This window comes from Hyla sarda, unplaced genomic scaffold (genome assembly GCF_029499605.1).
Source record: "Hyla sarda isolate aHylSar1 unplaced genomic scaffold, aHylSar1.hap1 scaffold_88, whole genome shotgun sequence".
Classification (NCBI taxonomy): Eukaryota; Metazoa; Chordata; class Amphibia; order Anura; family Hylidae; genus Hyla; species Hyla sarda.
In genome coordinates, this window is record NW_026610908.1 from 610,453 (window position 1) to 630,700 (window position 20,248).

General features: G+C 44.8%; 1 protein-coding gene across 2 annotated transcripts in view; it reads right to left on the bottom strand.

The window, feature by feature from the left end:
* Positions 1-20,248, bottom strand: part of LOC130348328 (hemagglutinin/amebocyte aggregation factor-like) — a 29,548-nt gene continuing 9,300 nt past the window's right edge. Inside the window, exons 1-5 of one of the 2 annotated variants that reach the window (XM_056554733.1) lie at positions 10,890-10,983; positions 5,483-5,558; positions 3,977-4,165; positions 2,039-2,191; positions 1-67 (exon numbers count right to left, since the gene is read on the bottom strand). In XM_056554733.1, coding sequence (XP_056410708.1) covers positions 28-67; positions 2,039-2,191; positions 3,977-4,165; positions 5,483-5,558; positions 10,890-10,947 — 516 coding nt within the window. In that variant the 5' untranslated portion in view covers positions 10,948-10,983 and the 3' untranslated portion in view covers positions 1-27. Of the gene's footprint in view, positions 68-2,038; positions 2,192-3,976; positions 4,166-5,482; positions 5,559-10,889; positions 10,984-20,248 lie in introns of those variants that run through there. The other variant, XM_056554734.1, reaches the window with a different exon arrangement.

The following is a 20,248-nucleotide window of genomic DNA, read 5'->3' on the forward strand; positions in this document are numbered from 1 at the left end:
TGTCTAAGCATTTTTACTTTATTTGTCTTAATTCTTCTCACATGAATAGTAATTCCAACGTCTGTCCCTACGAAAAAAATAATATTGCTAGTCAAGAAAAAGAAATAAAGATAACAATAATAATAATAATAATAATAATAATATATTATTCGATAATACAAAGAAAAATGTTAAAACTTGATGGATAGCCTGACCCCATATATTGTATGAGAATAAAATGTATCACAATCAAGTTTAGCGAGCAAAAGTAGAGACTTTTTGTGCAATCCATGTTTTTCGCCCTATTATGCCTCCCTTATTTTGAGATATTTTAAGGATTCCAAGTATAGAGATCAAACCAAAGAAAATACTCTCATCTTCCTTTTAAAAACTATGACATTGGGCCTCATTTACTAAGCTGAAACCCACCAGTTTTTGTTGTGTAAGGCTGGGTTCACATCACGTTTTCTCCCATACGGGAGCGCATACGGCAGGGGGGAGCTGAAACCTTGCGCTCCCGTATGCTTTCGTATGCGCTCCCGTATGTATATAATTTTAATGAGCCGGCCGGAGTGAAACGTTCGGTCCAGTCGGCTCATTTTTGCGCTGAATGCGCTTTTTCCCCGGACCTAAAACTGTGGTCAACCACGGTTTTAGGTCCGGTTGTAAAAGCGCATACGGCGCAAAAATGAGCCGACCGGACCGAACGTTTCACTCCGGTCGGCTCATTGAAATGAATTACATACGGGAGCGCATACGAAAGCATGCGGGAGCGCGAGGTTTCACCTCCCCCCTGCCGTATGCGCTCCCGTATGGGAGAAAACGTGATGAGAACCCAGCCTTATTGTGGCGCAGAGGAAATGTTGTTTCAGACTTGCAGGATTCCACCTTATTTACTATGGGGGTCACAGATTTACAAGTCGGGAACATTTTCTGACCAGCTATTTCTAGGTGGAAATTTCCAGCCATTTATCCTCAGGATTTTCTGTGAATTCAATATTAAATAAGTCGGGTAGTGAAATCACGCCCCCTTTGCGACAGACCATGCCCCTTTTTCGGCTTTCCACAGTGCAATGTCAGGTTTGTCAGATTTCCCTGATGCACACTGTCACAGAATGGCTGTGCCATTCTGTGACAGTGTGCATCAGGGAAATCTGACAAACCTGACATTGCACTGTGGTAAGCCGAAAAAGGGGCATGGTCTGTAACAAAGGGGGCGTGGCCGGCCCAAAAAGGCATGGTTTCACAACCCGATTTATTTACTATTGAATTCACAGAAAATCCTGAGGATAAATGGCTGGAAATTTCCACCTAGAAATAGCTGGTCAGAAAATTTTCCCGACTTGTAAATCTGTGATCCCCAAAGTAAATAAGGTGGAATTCTGCAAGTCTGAAACAACATTTCCCACTAGAAAAACCCGACACTCTTAGTAAATGAGGCCCATTGTGGAAGTAGGAGTGTAATACTCCAAATTTATCAAAAGGCCTAGACCACCGAATAAATTTGGTGCAACTTCCACTGTTATTATATTTGCTACAATTTCCTCCAATTTTGAGCATTTTACCAAGATTTGTGACTTTTGGACACCAGAGAAATATTGTACAAGTTAAAGGGGTACTCCGGTGCTAAGACATCTTATCCCCTATCCAAAGGATAGGGGATAATAAGATTCCTGATTGCAGTGGTCCCGCCGCTGGGGACCCCCGGGATCTTGCACGCAGCACCCCGTTACAATTAGTCCCCGGAGAATGTTCGCTCCGGGTCTGATGACTGGCGATCACGGGGTCGGAGCTTTGTGATGTCATAGCCCCGCCCCCATGTGATGTCACAATGCTCCAGCCCCGTGATCGCCAGTCATCAGACCCAGAGCGAACATGCTCCTGAGACTAATTATAACGGGGTGCTGCATGCAAGATCTCGGGGGTCCCCAGCGGTGGGACCCCCGCGATCATACATCTTGCCCCCTATCCTTTGGATAGGGGATAAGATGTCTTAGCGCCGGAGTAACCTTTAAAATAAAATTCCCTCCATATCCATTGTCCTGATTCAGATACTTACTCTCTGCTGTTGTCATGGTAACTCTGAGCCCCAACAAGGTAATAGTTTGGAGCAGCGTCCCATCTCAGGTAATTATCAAATTCATTGACATAGCCGCTCCATTTGCAGTTACGTTCAACAGACCTATCTCCTTGACAGCAGAGGAATCTCCATCTGGAAAATAATTTTTCAGGATTTAAAAAAAAAAAAAAAAATTTCTTTTTACTTAAAATTTGGGAATTCCCCTAGGGAAAAGCCATTTCAGGCTTTGGTGCGACTCCTTCAACTCAGACTTGCATCAATACAAATAAGCAGTGGCGTCACCAGCACCAGGCACACAGGACACGCGTTTTAGACTTTTGGCCCAGTGCCCTTGATATCGGGAGATAGGAAGACCGCCCCTCTGGGACTAATTCCCTGTACTAGGAATCCCTCTATAAAATCATTTCTTTATTGCATTACTATGAATTAAAAAGCAACCCCGGTGTGAAAAGTAATAATGAATGGTGATTTAAAATCACAACCTAGAGTGAGAGTGACTAAATGTGGAGTTATTCTCCTTGTGTATTAAATCAGGGTCAACAGACTTCATTTTGGTATATCCCATCCAGGACACTTTTCTATAGGGTTTTCGATCCCTGAATCATCTGATTATGACCCTCAATGTCACAATATCCTTATAGTTGCTTATTAAAAACGGCACAAAAGCACCCCCGATGTTTCACCGGCCGTATCCAAATTTATCAAGGAGTCTAAGGCGACTCCTTGAGTTCAGACCTGCATCAATACTTGAAATAAGCAACAGCGTCACCAGTACCAGGCATCCAGGACACATATTTTAGACTTTTGGCCCAGTGCCCTTGATGCCACTTTTAAAGGGTACCTCTCATCAAATAAACTTTTGATATATTTTAGATTAATGAATGTTGAATAACTTTCCAATATTATGTTAATGAAAAATATGCTTCTTTCTATTGTATTTTTCCCGATCAGTCCTGTCAGCAAGCATTTCTGACTCATGCTGGAGTCCTAAACACTCAGAGCTGCCAGCCTGCTTTGTTCACAGCCAAACAGTCTGTGAACAAATCAGGCTGGCAGCTCTGAGTGTTCTCCTTTGTGAACAAAGCAGACTGGCAGCTCGTAGTGTTTAGGACTCCAGCATGAGTCTGAAATGCTTGCTGCCAGGACTTGTAGGGAGACCCCTAGTGGTCATTTCTTCAAAGTGGAAAATTTAATAGAAAGAAGCATATTTTTTAATAACATGCATTTGTGAAGTTATTCTGCATACATTAATCTATAATATATCAAAAGTTTTTTTGATGAGAGGTACCCTTTAACTTTATCCTTGTCCTCACAACATGACTACAGTTGAAAACTGACAGATCAGAGAACTTCAGGCTCCCTTCTGCCCTGTCCTTCTCTCTCCCGTATCCCCGAACACATGACATACAAGAGAGATTATTACTTTCTAGGGAGCACAAAGGTGGCCATTTTAATTGTGTGGTGGGAGAACTATTACTGTTATTAGGTTAAATTTGAGACAAATCTATGAAGGCTTTTCAAGTTATCAAAGATTATTCACACAGACAAAATCCATCCATCCAAAGTCTAACAGTAAACCTTGCTTTGATCAAAAAGTGTCCCAAAAAGTAAACGCTCCGCCTTTTGTACCCTAGAAAGTAATGGGAATCTCCTCGTTGCTCCTGAACCATTGCTGTCTGGGAGCACTTAGAAAGATCCTCTTTACTTTCTAGAAAATCCCAGGGCAAAATATCTCTCTTGTTTATCCTGAAATAAACTTTTAAAAAGAGGAAAAGTCAACAATATAGAGAAGATGTCACCTGCACTGTAATCACTTATATGGTCTGTAGAGCCAATGTAGAATTGGTGTACATACCACTATATGGTCACTGTATAGTGGATTTCTTTCAATAACAGTATGATATTATTTGCTATTACCTTCTGTCTTCTCTTCCATTATCATGGTAACTATCCATTCCACTCAGGACAGAGCCAAATGGACAGACAAAAGTGAACTCCCTGTCAAAATCATTGACGTAACTTGTCCAGGAACAGGAACCGGGGGAACTAAAGGTGTTTTGGCAGCCGAAATCCCAGACACGATCCTCACGTTTATTGTCATGGATGCTGGAGAAAGGGATGAGAGGGTGTTAATACTTTTTGGTAGCATTTAAGTAATATATAATATTTTGGAATTTTTACAGAGGTTGGTATAATAATATACTGTATGTGTAAACACATAAAGAGGCCACTATTACAGTAGTAGCAGGGTAGCACCAAGTGACTCTGCTTACCCCTGGGTGTAACCATAACCATAGTAGCTGCTGTGGGCCCTTGGCTCTGTAGGGACCACTTTGCTGCTATTGGTTGTTATTCAAATGAGTTATTAAGCCTTTAAAATTGATGGCCTATCTTTAGAATAGGCAATCAATATTAGATCGGTGAAAGTCCCACTCCCAGCACCCCCATCAATTTGTTGTTTAAAGGGTCTGTGACACGTGTGACCAGAAATTATAATTAGTTCAGGAGGTTTCACTTCAATCGGAGAGATGAAATAGTTTTGAATTAGACGTTGGTTCAGATTCAGCCCCACAATCCCTGGGCCTGGTGCAGAACGCTCAGCCCATGGTGTTTGAGAAGTTAAGTAATGATGTGTATCATTACTATTTATCTCTATAGGCTTTACATTAAACAGTGATTCATAGTGCATTACTACTTACTGAACCGGAAATGGGTCGCTGCTCCTCTGCAGGGTGTTAAATACTCACCAGCTCCCTGCTACGTTTTTATTTTTTTGGCAAGGCCTGGACTGTCATTTTCCTCTTTGGCCTCTAGTGACCATTTAGTGGTCACTAGAGCACTTTAAAAGAAAACCTTGATAAAGGCCAATGAGGAAAACACCAATCTGGACCTGGCCAGAGATAAGTGGGGGAGCAAGTGAGTATTTTTACTATAGATCTGCACGGTTCAGCAAAGCCCAAAGCAAATAACCAAAAATATTTATAAAATTCAGAACAAATCTGATTTACTTCAAATTAATTTACTCATCACTACTACTACTTGTGCCAGGGCTATTCAGTTTATTTTTTTATTTTTTTTTTATTTTATTATTTGACTATGCGACAGGGGCTGTAAAGTTAGTGTAGCTCATAATATAGTGTCTGTACCTGTGTTTAATGGTGGTCTCGCAATTCTTATGTGATCTTTGCCCCAAAGTTTATTTTTAACAGTGTTATGGTGGACTCACAATATAGCCTTTTGGCCCCAAAACAAGCGGATCCTTCCTAAGCATGCCCATTACTGTCTGGCAGGTACTGTAAGTAATACAACATCCTCCGACCCCCCCCCCCCCCCCCCCCCCCACACCACCACCACCACACCTAGCACTAATCCCAAATGCCTCATCAACCCTCTTCTACTTAAAGAACCTTAGTTTTTTATTACCTTATAATTAAGTTAATACTTTGATGACTCTGACACGCGAAGTTGAGAACTTGATCGTAGTCATTAACCCATCGTTCTAAAGGGAAAAAAGTAAGTGAGTACAAACTGGAGCTCTGTGGTGTCATGATGCGCAATGCAAGAACAATCTTAAATCAAAATGTCCTGAGTAGGGGGGAAGCTGTGTGTCCACTGCAGAGTGCAGAAAACTTCTACCCTTGAGTATTATGGCCTGGAAGCCCACTACCTCAATAATCCTGGGGCAGCAGCATCTCTGCAGATTTTCCTAGGTCCCAAGAGTGATCCACAGTCCTGCGTCAGAGAAGGATTCTGCTTCCTACCTGCTCCATATGCATTTTTGCACCTCGATTTTGCAGCCCCAAACTGGACCCCACATGTGCCACAATTGCACATTGCTGGAACTTGTTGTTTAGCTGTTGAGAAGTTATTGGGATAAAAGTTGCTGTAAGGATTTTGCTGTTCATATAGTATAAATGTGCACCAACAGTTGTTTAAAGGGGTACTCCGCCCCTGGCATCTTACCCCCTATCCAAAGGATAGGGGATAAGATGTTAGATCGCCGCGGTCCCGCTGCTGGGGACCCCGTGGATCGCCGCTGCGGCACCCCGCCATCATTACTGCACAGAGCGAGTTCGCTCTGTGCGTAATGACGGGCGATACAGGGACCGGAGCAGCGTGATGTCATGGCTCCGCCCCTCATGACATCACGGGCCGTCCCCTTAATGCAAGTCTATGGCAGGGGGCGTGACGACCGCCATGCCCCCTCCCATTGACTTGTATTGATGGGGGCGGGCCGTGATGTCCCAAGGGGCGGAGCCGTGATGTAACGATGCTCCGGCCCCTGTATTGCCCGTCATTACGTGCAGAGTGATCTTGCTCTGCGCAGTACTGATAGCGGGGTGCTGCAGCAGCGATCCCCGGGGTCCCCAGCAGCGGGACCGCAGCGATCTGACATCTTATCCCCTATCCTTTGGATAGGGGATAAGATGTCTAGGGGCGGAGTACCCCTTTAAGCACACCAAAGTCTGAGCTCCCCTGTACTGTGCTTCTCATGTTGGAGAAGCCATTATGAATGGTGTATTCTCTGCAGTTAGGAGATGTCTGCAGTACTGGATGGATGCAGTGGCGTCTCCAGTATTCATATTTAGGGGGGGCACATGGGGGGCCAGTGACAAAAGTGTGGGGGGGGCACCCCACCGAAAGAAAAAAATTCGCACACATACAGCAGGAGGTTGCGGACTTGTTTTGGCTTTATACTGAGGGTCTAAGTGTGTTGCTATCCAGTAATCACTTCTTTCTTTTAACCTCACCATATGCCTCTAACTGTGCACTCAAGAAAGCATCCAGCCATCCATCCTTGCCAGCTTTTCTGAGGGTCTGGCTTGTTCCTCCGCCATCCCATATTGTCAAGATTGGTCATGGTCCTCCTCATCATCAGAGTCACCTTGCGAAGGGTCCATTGCCAAATCCTCCTCCTCAGGCCCCAATTTCTCTACTTCCTTATCCAAGTCCTACTTCTCAAGGAGAAAATCTGTACTGCTGTCAGCCAGATGGGAACTCTCCTCTATCCCTTCTTTTTTAATCATCACCTTTAGTGTTTGCTTTAAAAGGAATATCAGCAGTAGGGATCGACCGATTATCGGTTTGGCTGATATTATCGTCCGATAATCACGATTTTGGACATTATCGGTATCGGCAATTACCTTGCCGATATGCCAATAATGCCCCGCCCAGAGACGACCGTCGCCGCTGCCCCATTGCCTTCCCATCCTCTGGCCACATACCGTTGCCCCATTGCCTCCCCCCATCCTCTGGCCACATACCACCGCCGCTGCCCCATTGCCTCCCCCCATCCTCTGGCCACATACCGCCGCTGCTGCCCCATTGCCTCCCCATCCTCTGGCCACATACACTGCCCCATAGCCTCCCCCCATTCTCTGGCCACATACCGCCGCCGCTGCCCCATCGCCACCCCCCCCCCATCCTCTGCCCACATACCGCCGCCGCCCCATCGCCTCCCCCCATCCCCAGTGTTATAATTACCTGTTCCCGAGTCCGCGATACTTCTGGCTCCTGTGCTGTTGCTGTGCGCTGCGCTGCGTAATGACGAGTGACGTCCCCAAAGTGACGTCACTGTCAGTGCGCACAGTGAAAGTGTAGGACGCCGACCAAGCCAGAAGTATTGCGGAATCCCGGGAACAGGTAATTATAACACCGGGGATGGTCGATGGTGTGGCGGCAGTATGTGGGCAGAGGATGGGCGGGGGCGGTATGTGGGCAGAGGATGGGGGGAGGGAGGCGATGGGGCAACTGTGGTGGTTAGACTCAGGACCCCAGGACAGGCAGGGGGAGAGAAGCAGGCAGCGGCGGTGGTCTCTGGCCCAGCAAAAGCTGCTGCAGTTCATTGATTTAAAGCGCTCACTTTAAATCATTGATCTGCGACGGCTTCTGCCCCGCCGGGGGGTTGAAATAGTCTTGACTGTCCCACTCGGCCCTGTGGTGAGGCTCCATATGCCTACGTGGTTTCTGCACTCGGACCCCTGGCCACAGCTTACTTTCTGTTTGCACAGATGGCATAGTGCCACGTTCTCTTCATCAGGTAAGGTAGAAAATAATTTCCAAACAGCAGAATACTGGAGAGAGACTGCACCATCTGACTGTGCCCTTCCTCTGGAAGGTTTTTATATAGAACCTTCACAGGGAGCAGCTTAACCTGAGTTCATCAGACGAGTAGCTCTACGTCTGTTACGTTTCACCGGTCTACTTTCTGATCTCAGCTACGCCCTTCTTCGCTGCCACTGCCACTACCCTCCTGCTATGAACAGGTCAGCTCCACAGCTGGTTCCCATGTCCTGTCCAGGGCTGTGGAGTCGGAGTCGGACGAAATTTTGGGTACCTGGAGTCGGAGTTGGCTATGTCGGTTATGTCATGGCTCCGCCCCTCGTGACTTCACGGCCTGCCCCCTCAATACAAGTCTATGGGAGGGGGCGTGGCGGTTGTCACGCCCCCTGCCATAGACTTGCATTGATGGGGCGGGCTGTGATGTCACAAGGGGCGGAGCCATGACGTCACGCTGCTCCGTCCCCTGTATCACCTGTCATTACGCACAGAGCGAACTCGCTCTGTGTAGTAATGAAAGCATGGTGCCACAGCGGCGATCCCGGGGGTCCCCAGCAGCGGGACCCCGGCGATCTGACATCTTATTCCCTATCCTTTGGATAGGAGATAAGATGTCTAGGGGTGAAGTACCCCTTTAAACATAACTATGGGATTCTACTAGGGAAATCATGTTTTATAATAAATGTCCCTTCCTGGATCCTCCCACTGCCCTATCTTCAGCAGCAGATCAGCACACAAACTGTTCAATACAGTAGACTGTTGGCTTCCCAGCCAGTAGTCCTGTGGTAATGACATGTATGCTGCTTTTTTTTTCCGTCAAGGAATGTATAAAATACATTTGCATATTAATACAGAGGAGTCGGAAGTACAAAAAACTCCGGAGTCGGAACATTTATCTACCGACTCCACAGCCCTGGTCCTGTCAAACATGACATTATCCTCAACATATTTGAATTACCGGTAGAGGAGTCCAAACGAAGGAAAAAGCCCCAGGTTGGTTGGAGGACACACACCGCTAACAGCAAAATCCACCACGGGCACCGTGGCTTATAATGTAAAGATTTATAAAAATCCCTTTATATTTCCACGGTGCCCGTGGTAGATTCTACTGTTAGCGGTGTGCGCACCCCAACCAACCTGGGGCTTTTTCCTCCATTCGGACTCCTCCAGCGGTAACTCAAGTATCCTTCAGCCATCTCCCTGCAGGTGGATCCAGGTCCGGGGCAGCCACACAACAGAACTTACTATTTCATGCTGTAATAGGTGTTGAGCTCTAAGCCCAACATCTCCAGGTACGTGAACTCTTATAGTGACTACAGGTACCTGGTCTTCCTTTAGCAACGGCACAAGGCAGTGCCACCGTTTGTCTGTCTTTTTGTCTCCACATATCTCTTTGGATGATCCTCAACATCAAACTCCTCATCGTCCACACCACTCCTCTCTGCATGAACTTCTTGGGCTCCTTGCTTTTCCTCAGCATAGCCACCATGATGCCTTACAGTATCACCACCATGCCTACCACGACCAGTCCTGCTAGTGCTACGCTCAGCCACTGATTCCATCCCGGCAAGACACTCCAAAGCTTGACTCTCCGAACACAACTCCTTGTGGCTAGTGCTATCCTTCTGCATAGAAGTAAGGGGGGGGGGCAGGCAAAGACGGGAGAAAAGACAGTGTCTAAGATTGACCTTTCTGCCGCGCCATATGACTTTAGACAAAGAGGAGTGGCTCACCGTCATATTGTCAGAGTCAGACTGTTCAGATGCCGATGACTCATCCAGTCCAAAAACACCACATGATCCTGTGAAACCACATGACCTTTGTCAGGCAGTGATGCAGCTGCTCCTGCTCTCACTACCACCAGGCACCTGGCTGCTACCTGTACTGGTGCTGGTACTGGCACCGATATTCTTACTGGCAGAGTACATGGCAGGGGTCTTCTGTCCTCTACCCCGTCCAACATTTCCTTTACCAAACATGGATTTGGAGGTTAGTTATCTTACAAACCATGTGTCTTGAAAGCATTTATTGCTTTTCTGCTATGACACATCTATAAAGATATGTGTTTCCGTAAACCATTACTATGTAGGAAAAGTGTACCAAGAGGGCAAATGCATGTGTCTTGAAGGCGTGTATTTCTTTTCTGCCATGACACAACTAGTAAGATATAATACGTGTTTCAATAGACAGGGGAAATAACAGTGTCTTTATCTGGCTGACGCGTTTTACATGGACACACTTTTTAGTCTGCTACTATGTGGGTGAAGGGGCTATGCTGTGTTTAGATTGCTTTGTGTAGGTATTGCTAGCAGACAAGTCGGCCACAGCACAGCTTTGCTCTGTTTAGTTCTCTCTCTCTGTCTCCCTGTCTCTCTGTTTCCCTGTCTCTGTCTCCTTGTCTCTGTCTATCTCTCTCTCTCCTATTGGCCTTTGAGCTAATTGACGGTTAAACCAGGAAATCATATAATAACCTGGGTTATCTTTCTCTGGATGCCAAAATGCTGCCTGAACCAAAATCGTGAAAGTTCTAAAGCTCGACAAGCCGAGCAAAATGCAATGGGCTCACTCAACACTAGTTGTCACCAAGGAGTATTATTGCAGAATACAAGCTACTGTCAACATCACAGGACAAAAGTGGAACAACACCCTTAATATTGGATCATCCCCACTTTTTGAAATAGGGACATTTTTTGCTTATATATTAATTTTTTTATTTTTTATTTTTACTGTTGGTTGTATGTAGTGAGTATAAAAGTGACATCAATATTACCTTCAGGAGCTGCAGAAATAACAGTGATGCCCAGTAGCAGACCCAGTATCACCTGCATGATGACAAGGCTGGAGAGGACACTCCTGATCCCGAGGAGCCCGGCGATGTCACAAGATAGAGTGGTTGTGGTAGATCTGAGCTCCAGCTGGTTTATATACACCAAACTGAAGGCGCATTATTATACATTAACCGTTCGTCCTTCAGTCATCAGGGCAAATACTGATATCCAAAGGTGTGAAGGTTACACGGAGCTGTCGGTTAATATCATGTAATCACTGAATACACAGCCTGACTAAATGTTTAAAGGGGTAGTCCAGTGGTGAAAAACGTATCCCCTATCCTAAGGATAGGGGATAAGTTTGAGATCGCGGGGGGTCCGACCGCTGGGGCCCCCTGCGATCTCTCTGTACGGGGCCCCAGCTCTCCGCCCAGATAGCGGGTGTTGACCCCCGCACGAAGCGGCGGCCGACACGCCCCCTCAATACATCGATATGGCAGAGTCGGAGATTGACGAAGGCAGCGCTTTGGCTCTGCCATAGAGTTGTATTGAGAGGGAGTGTCGGCCGCCGCTTCGTGCGGAGGTCGACACGCCCCCTTCCCGCGGGCTCTCGGGGCTCCGTACAGGAGATTGCAGGGGGCCCCAGTGGTCGGACCCCTCGCGATCTGCAACTTATCCCCTATCCTTAAGATAGGGGATAAGTTGTTCACCACTGAGTCACCACTGGACTACTCCTTTAAGATAATATGCATATAATGTACACTGAGTGACCACTGTATTAGAGCCCGCTGTCTTTTCACGACTAGAAGTTCTCTTTATGGAAAATAGACCGGAGACCCTGGAGTGCAGCATCAAATCAATTGATCAGATTTCTGTGGATCAGTTTCTGTGTGAATCCACATTCAGTGATCTGAGCAACTTGGAGCAAGACCTGATCATCAGCCCTGGACTAGCGGGGGCCAGGAATCCACTAACAGCCTTATGGGATTTTCTCATGTAACGTTCTGGAGGCTACACAGAGAACGTTGTGATTAAGGAAAAACATTTAGAGAAAGGAACCATGTGGACCTTGTGTAGGTTTTTACTACAAACGACTAGACTGGTTATACCTGGATTCTGGAAATCTACCTGTCCCGCATCTATAAAGTAATGGCTGACTGAAGTGGGCCCCCCATACAGTGACCATATATTAGTAGATATCAGCTTTACACAGGCTCTGCGGACCATATAAGTGATTACATATAGTTACATTGGGTGACATCTTCTTTATTTGGAGTCATTCCTTTTTTGTCTCCCTCCGGCCCAGACCGCCAAGACAATTTCTTCCAGCCACAACTCATCTCCACAGAAACTGCCAAACAAAAATTTTAGGCTCCGCAGGTAGTAGTAGCAACCCCCTTAGGTAGTAGTAGTAGCAGCCACCTTTAGGTAGTAATAGCAACAGCACCCTATCGGTAGTCACAGCCCCCATTTGGTCGTAATACCAGCATCCCCCTTCTGGTAGATGTGGTAGAAGCCCCCTTTATGTAGTTGTAGTAGTCAGCTCCTTTAAAGGGGTACTCCGGTGGAGGTGGTGGTTTTTTTCTTAAATCAACTGGTGCCATAAAGTTAAACAGATTTGTAAATTACTTCTATTAAAAAATCTCAATCCTTCCAGTATTTATCAGCTGCTGTATACTACAGAGGAAGTTCTTTTCTTTTTGAATTTCCTTTCTGCCTGACCACAGTGCTCTATGCTGACACCTCTGTCCACATCAGGAACTGTCCAGAGTAGGAGCAAATCCCCATAGAAAACCTATTCTACTCTGGACAGTTCCTGACATGAACAGAGGTGTCAGCAGAGAGCACTGTGGTCAGGCAGAAAGGAAATTCAAAAAGAAAAGAATTTCCTGTGGATCATAACAGCAGCTGATAAGTACTGGAAGGATTAAGATTTTTTTTTAATAGAAGTAATTTACAAATCTGTTTAACTTTCTGGCACCAGTTCATTTAAAAAACATTTTTTTCCAGTGGAGTACCCCTTAAAGTTGTAATAGCAGTGACCTTTAGGTATTATTTGCTGCACCCTTTAGGTAGATATAGTGGCATCCTCTTTAGGTAGTTGTAGTAGCAGCCCTCTTAAGGTAGTTATAGCAACTTCCCCCTTTAAGTAGTAGTAGCAGTAGTAGCAGCAGCCCTGTTTAGGTAGTAGTAGTATCAGACCTCTTTAGGTAGTTATAGCAGCCCCCTTTAAGTAGCTGTAGTGCCAGTCCCCTTGAGGTAGTTGTAGTAGAAGTCCTATTTAGGTAGAAATAGCAGTCCCCTTTAGGTAGTTGTAGCCCCTTAAGAAGTTGAAGTAGCAGTCATCTTTAGATAGTTGTATTGGCAGCCCCCTTTGGGCAGTAATATGAGCAGCCTCCTTTAGGCAGTAATATGAGCAGCCTCCTTTAGGAAGTAATAGCAGGCCCCTAAAGGTAATAGTTTCAGCCTCCTTTAGGTAGTTGTAGTAGAAGATGCCTTTAGGTAGTAATATCAGTCCCCTTTTAGGTTGTAGTTTCAGCCCCCTTAACATAGTTTTAGTTGCAGCCCCCTCTGGGTAGTTGTAGTTGCAACCTCCTTTGGGTTGTAGTAGTGGCCCTTTAATTAGGTGTAGTGGAAGCCCCTTTTAGGTAGTTTTGATGGCAGGCCCCTTTAGGTAGTTAAAATGGCAGCCCCCTTTAGGTAGTAATAGCAGCAGCCCCCTATAGGTAGTAGTAGTGGTAATAGTAGTGACAGCAGCCCCCTATAGGTAGTAGTAGTGGTAATAGTAGTGGCAGCAGCCCCCTATAGGTAGTAGTAGTGGAAAGAGTAGTGGCAGCAGCCCCCTATAGGTAGTAGTAGTGGTAATAGTAATAGCAGCAGCCCCCTATAGGTAGTAGTAGTGGTAATAGTAGTGGCAGCAGCCCCCTATAGGTAGTAGTAGTGGTAATAGTAATAGCAGCAGCCCCCTATAGGTAGTAGTAGTGGTAATAGTAATAGCAGCAGCCCCCTATAGGTAGTAGTAGTGGTAATAGTAGTGGCAGCAGTCCCCTTTCAGTCGTAATAACAGCTGCAGAAGGAGAACTTTAACTGCAAAATAACTTATCCCCTATCCAAAAGATAGGGCGTAAGTTATAAATCACGTGGGGTCCGACTACTGGGGACCCCCGTGATCTCCTGTATGGGGCCGTGGCAGTCTGCAGGAAGTGCAGTGTGGTCTCCAGATGTAAGCTGCGGCAGACAAGCCCCCTCCATGTTTCTATACATTCTTGCATAACAGAATGCCCCCTCCCAGCATACTGCCGTGGCCCCGTACAGGAGATCCCGGGGGTCCCAGCAGTCGGACCCCACAATCTTGCTGTCATGGCGGTCAGCCACAGCTTTGTTAAGTTCAGTAATTGTTCAGTTGCTTTGTATAAGGCTTCATAAAGGTTTGCTGGGACTTTTAGCATAAGATGAGGCTTCCGTAGGAATGGACAGGAGGTCCCCCTAAAATCAATCCACAGATCAATGATCACTTTGCTGTGAATTTTGTATAGCCCCCTAGAATAGGATTTGTGTTAAGCCTGCTGCGGAGGTTATTGATAGGATAAGGCTTTTGGGATTCTGCAGGATTCAGGTTTTCTGGCTGTATCTCTGTAGATCTTCCTCTGTGTCTCTGAATCTTTCCCTGTCCTTCTCTTGTTCTGTGTTCCTCCTCAACTGATGAAATCTCCACCAGCTTGTGCTTAAAGGAGTAGTCCAGTGGTGATTCAGTGGTGAGCAACTTATCCCCTATCCTAAGGATAGGGGATAAGTTGCAGATCGCGGGGGGTCCGACCCCTGGGGCCCCCCGCGATCTCCTGTACGGAGCCCCGACAGCCCGCTGGAAGGGGGCGTGTCGACCTCCGCACGAGGCGGCGGCCGACACGCCCCCTCAATACAACTGTATGGCAGAGCCGAAGCGCTGCCTTCGCAATCTCCGGCTCTGCCATAGAGATGTATTGAGGGGGCGTGTCGGCCGCCGCCTCGTGCGGGGGTCGACACCCGCTATCTCGGCGGAGAGCCGGGGCCCCGTACAGAGAGATCGCAGGGGGCCCCAGCGGTCGGACCCCCCGCGATCTCAAACTTATCCCCTATCCTTAGGATAGGGGATAAGTTTTTCACCACTGGACTACCCCTTTAAAGCTATGTAAAAGACCCTGCCCCCCTTGCTGTCTCCTATTGGCCCTTGGAGCTGACTGACACATCAACCAGCAAATCACATGATAACCTGGATTATTATGTAATATGCTGGTCACCCCTATGCAAGACGAACCGGGAACATTTCAGAAGTTCGGTGTGCTGAGCAAAACCCCAAATCTGGGTCAAATCCGGGTTTGTCGGGCTCTGCTTGCTCATCTCTAGCCAACATGTACTGGGACATACTGAAGCAGAGCACGATGCCCTCCCTTCGGGCTGCAGGGCTGTGCTCCAACATCTTAACCACCCCAAACACCACCAAGACCACCACTGCCTTACCAAAAGCTGGGCGTAAAGGAAACGGACTGGCCAAGCATGTCTCCAGACCTAAACCCTATTGGGTATCCGTGGGGCATCCTTAAATTGAAGGTGAGGGAGGGGACTCAATTATGGGAGATACTGTATATAATGTGAGGGGTGGAGTCACTTATGGTATATACTGTATATATAATGTGAGGGGTGGACTCACTTATGGGATATACTGTATATATAATGTGAGGGGTGGACTCACTTATGGGATATACTGTATATATAATGTGAGGGGTGGACTCACTTATGGGATATACTGTATATATAATGTGAGGGGTGGAGTCACTTATGGGATATACTGTATATATAAGGTGAGGGGTGGACTCACTTATAGGAGATACAGTATATATAATGTGAGGAGTGGAGTCACTTATGGGATATACTGTATATATAAGGTGAGGGGTGGACTCACTTATGGGATATACTGTATATATAATGTGAGGGGTGGACTCACTTATAGGAGATACTGTATATATAATGTGAGGAGTGGAGTCACTTATGGGATATACTGTATATATAAGGTGAGGGGTGGACTCACTTATAGGAGATACTGTATATATAATGTGAGGAGTGGAGTCACTTATGGGATATACTGTATATATAAGGTGAGGGGTGGACTCACTTATGGGATATACTGTATATATAATGTGAGGGGTGGACTCACTTATGGGATATACTGTATATATAATGTGAGGGGTGGACTCACTTATGGGATATACTGTATATATAATGTGAGGGGTGGACTCACTGATGGTATATACTGTATATAATGTGAGGGGTGGACTCACTTATGGGATATACTGTATATATAATGTGAGGGTGGACTCACTTATGGGATATACTGTATATATAATGTGAGGGGTGGAAACACTTATGGGAGATACTGTATATATAATGTGAGGGGTGGACTCACTTATGGGAGATATTGTATATATAATGTGAGGGGTGGAGTCACTTATGGGATATACTGTATATATAATGTGAGGGGTGGACTCACTTATGGGAGACACTGTATATATAATGTGAGGGGTGGAGTCACTTATGGGAGATACTGTATATAAAATATGAGGGGTGGACTCACTTATGGGAGATACTGTATATATAATGTGAGGAGTGGACTCGCTTATGGGTGATACTATATATAATGTGAGGGGTGGACTCACTTATGGGAGATACTGTATATATAATGTGAGGGGTGGACTCACTTATGGGAGATACTGTATATATAATGTGAGGGGTGGACTCACTTATGGGTGATACTGTATATATAATGTGAGGGGTGGGCTCACTTATGGGATATACTGTATATATAATGTGAGGGGTGGAGTCACTTATAGGATATACTGTATATATAATGTGAGGGGTGGAGTCACTTATGGGATATACTGTATATATAATGTGAGGGGTGGACTCACTTATGGGATATACTGTATATATAATGTGAGAGGTGGACTCACTGATGGGACATACTGTATATAATGTGAGGGGTGGACTCACTTATGGGTGATACTGTATATAATGTGAGGGGTGGACTCACTTATGGGATATACTGTATATATAATGTGAGGGGTGGACTCACTTATGGGATATACTGTATATATAATGTGAGGGGTGGGCTCACTTATGGGATATACTGTATATAATGTGAGGGGTGGACTCACTTATGGGAGATACTGTATATATAATGTGAGGGGTGGACTCACTTATGGGATATACTGTATATATAATGTGAGGGGTGGACTCACTTATGGGATATACTGTATATATAATGTGAGGGGTGGGCTCACTTATGGGATATACTGTATATATAATGTGAGGGGTGGAGTCACTTATAGGATATACTGTATATATAATGTGAGGGGTGGAGTCACTTATGGGATATACTGTATATATAATGTGAGAGGTGGACTCACTGATGGGATATACTGTATATAATGTGAGGGGTGGACTCACTTATGGGTGATACTGTATATAATGTGAGGGGTGGACTCACTTATGGGAGATACTGTATATATAATGTGAGGGGTGGACTCACTTATGGGATATACTGTATATATAATGTGAGGGGTGGACTCACTTATGGGATATACTGTATATATAATGTGAGGGGTGGACTCACTTATGGGATATACTGTATATATAATGTGAGGGGTGGAGTCACTTATGGGATATACTGTATATAATGTGAGGGGTGGACTCACTTATGGGATATACTGTATATATAATGTGAGGGGTGGATTCACTTATGGAGATACTGTATATATAATGTGAGGGGTGGACTCACTTATGGGAGATACTGTATATATAATGTGAGGGGTGGAGTCACTTATGGGAGATACCGTATATATAATGTGAGGGGTGGACTCTCTTATGGTATATACTGTATATAATGTGAGGGGTGGACTCACTTATGGGAGATACTGTATACATAATGTGAGGGGTGGAGTCACTTATGGGATATACTGTATATATAATGTGAGGGGTGGACTCACTTATGGGAGATACTGTATATAATGTGAGGGGTGGAGTCACTTATGGGATATACTGTATATATAATGTGAGGGGTGGAGTCACTTATGGGATATACTGTATATATAATGTGAGGGGTGGACTCACTTATGGGAGATACTGTATATAATGTGAGGGGTGGAGTCACTTATGGGATATACTGTATATATAATGTGAGGGGTGGAGTCACTTATGGGATATACTGTATATATAATGTGAGGGGTGGACTCACTTATGGGATATACTGTATATAATGTGAGGGGTGGAGTCACTTATGGGATATACTGTATATATAATGTGAGGGGTGGAGTCACTTATGGGATATACTGTATATATAATGTGAGGGGTGGACTCACTTATGGGAGATACTGTATATAATGTGAGGGGTGGACTCACTTATGGTATATACAGTATATATAATGTGAGGGGTGGACTCACTTATGGGATATACTTTATATATAATGTGAGGGGTGGAATCACTTATGGGATATACTGTATATATAATGTGAGGGATGGACTCACTTATGGAGATACTGTATATATAATGTGAGGGGTGGACTCACTTATGGGAGATACTGTATATATAATGTGAGGGGTGGACTCACTTATGGGATATACTGTATATATAATGTGAGGGGTGGACTCACTTATGGGATATACTGTATATATAATGTGAGGGGTGGAGTCACTTATGGGATATACTGTATATATAATGTGAGGGGTGGACTCACTTATGGGAGATACTGTATATATAATGTGAGGGGTGGACTCACTTATGGGAGATAGTGTATATATAATGTGAGGGGTGGACTCACTTATGGGAGATACTGTATATATAATGTGAGGGGTGGAGTCACTTATGGGATATACTGTATATAATGTGAGGGGTGGACTCACTTATGGGATATACTGTATATAATGTGAGGGGTGGACTCACTTATGGGATATACTGTATATATAATGTGAGGGGTGGACTCACTTATGGGATATACTGTATATATAATGTGAGGGGTGGACTCACTTATGGGAGATACTGTATATATAATGTGAGGGGTGGACTCACTTATGGGATATACTGTATATATAATGTGAGGGGTGGACTCACTTATGGGATATACTGTATATATAATGTGAGGGGTGGACTCACTTATGGGATATACTGTGTATATAATGTGAGGGGTGGACTCACTTATGGGATATACTGTATATATAATGTGAGGGGTGGACTCACTTATGGGAGATACTGTATATATAATGTGAGGGGTGGACTCACTTATGAGATATACTGTATATATAATGTGAGGGGTGGACTCACTTATGGGATATACTGTATATATAATGTGAGGGGGTGGACTCACTTATGGGAGATACTGTATATAATGTGAGGGGTGGACTCACTTATGGTAGATATTGTATATAATGTGAGGGGTGGACTCACTTATGGAATATACTGTATATATAATGTGAGGGGTGGAGTCACTTATGGGAGATACTGTATATATAATGTGAGGGGTGGAGTCACTTATGGGATATACTGTATATATATAATGTGAGGGGTGGACTCACTTATGGGATATATTGTATATATAATGTAAGGGGTGGACTCACTTATGGGATATACTGTATATATAATGTGTGGGGTGGACTCACTTATGGGATATACTGTATATATAATGTGAGGGGTGGACTCACTTATGGGATATACTGTATATATAATGTGAGGGGTGGAATCACTTATGGGAGATACTGTATATATAATTTGAGGGGTGGAGTCACTTATGGGATATACTGTATATATAATGTGAGGGGTGGACTCACTTATGGAAGATACTGTATATATAATGTTAGGGGTGGAGTCACTTATAGGAGATACTGTATATATAATGTGAGGGGTAGACTCACTTATGGTAGATATTGTATATAATGTGAGGGGTGGACTCACTTATGGGAAATACTGTATATATAATGTGAGGGGTGGACTCACTTATGGGAGATACTGTATATATAATGTGAGGGGTGGAGTCACTTATGGGATATACTGTATATATAATGTGAGGGGTGGACTCACTTATGGGATATACTGTATATATAATGTGAGGGGTGGAGTCACTTATGGGAGATACTGTATATAATGTGAGGGGTGGACTCACTTATGGGAGATACTGTATATATAATGTGAGGGGTGGACTCACTTATGGGATATACTGTATATATAATGTGAGGGGTGGACTCACTTATGGGATATACTGTATATATAATGTGAGGGGTGGAGTCACTTATGGGAGATACTGTATATAATGTGAGGGGTGGACTCTCTTGTGTCCAT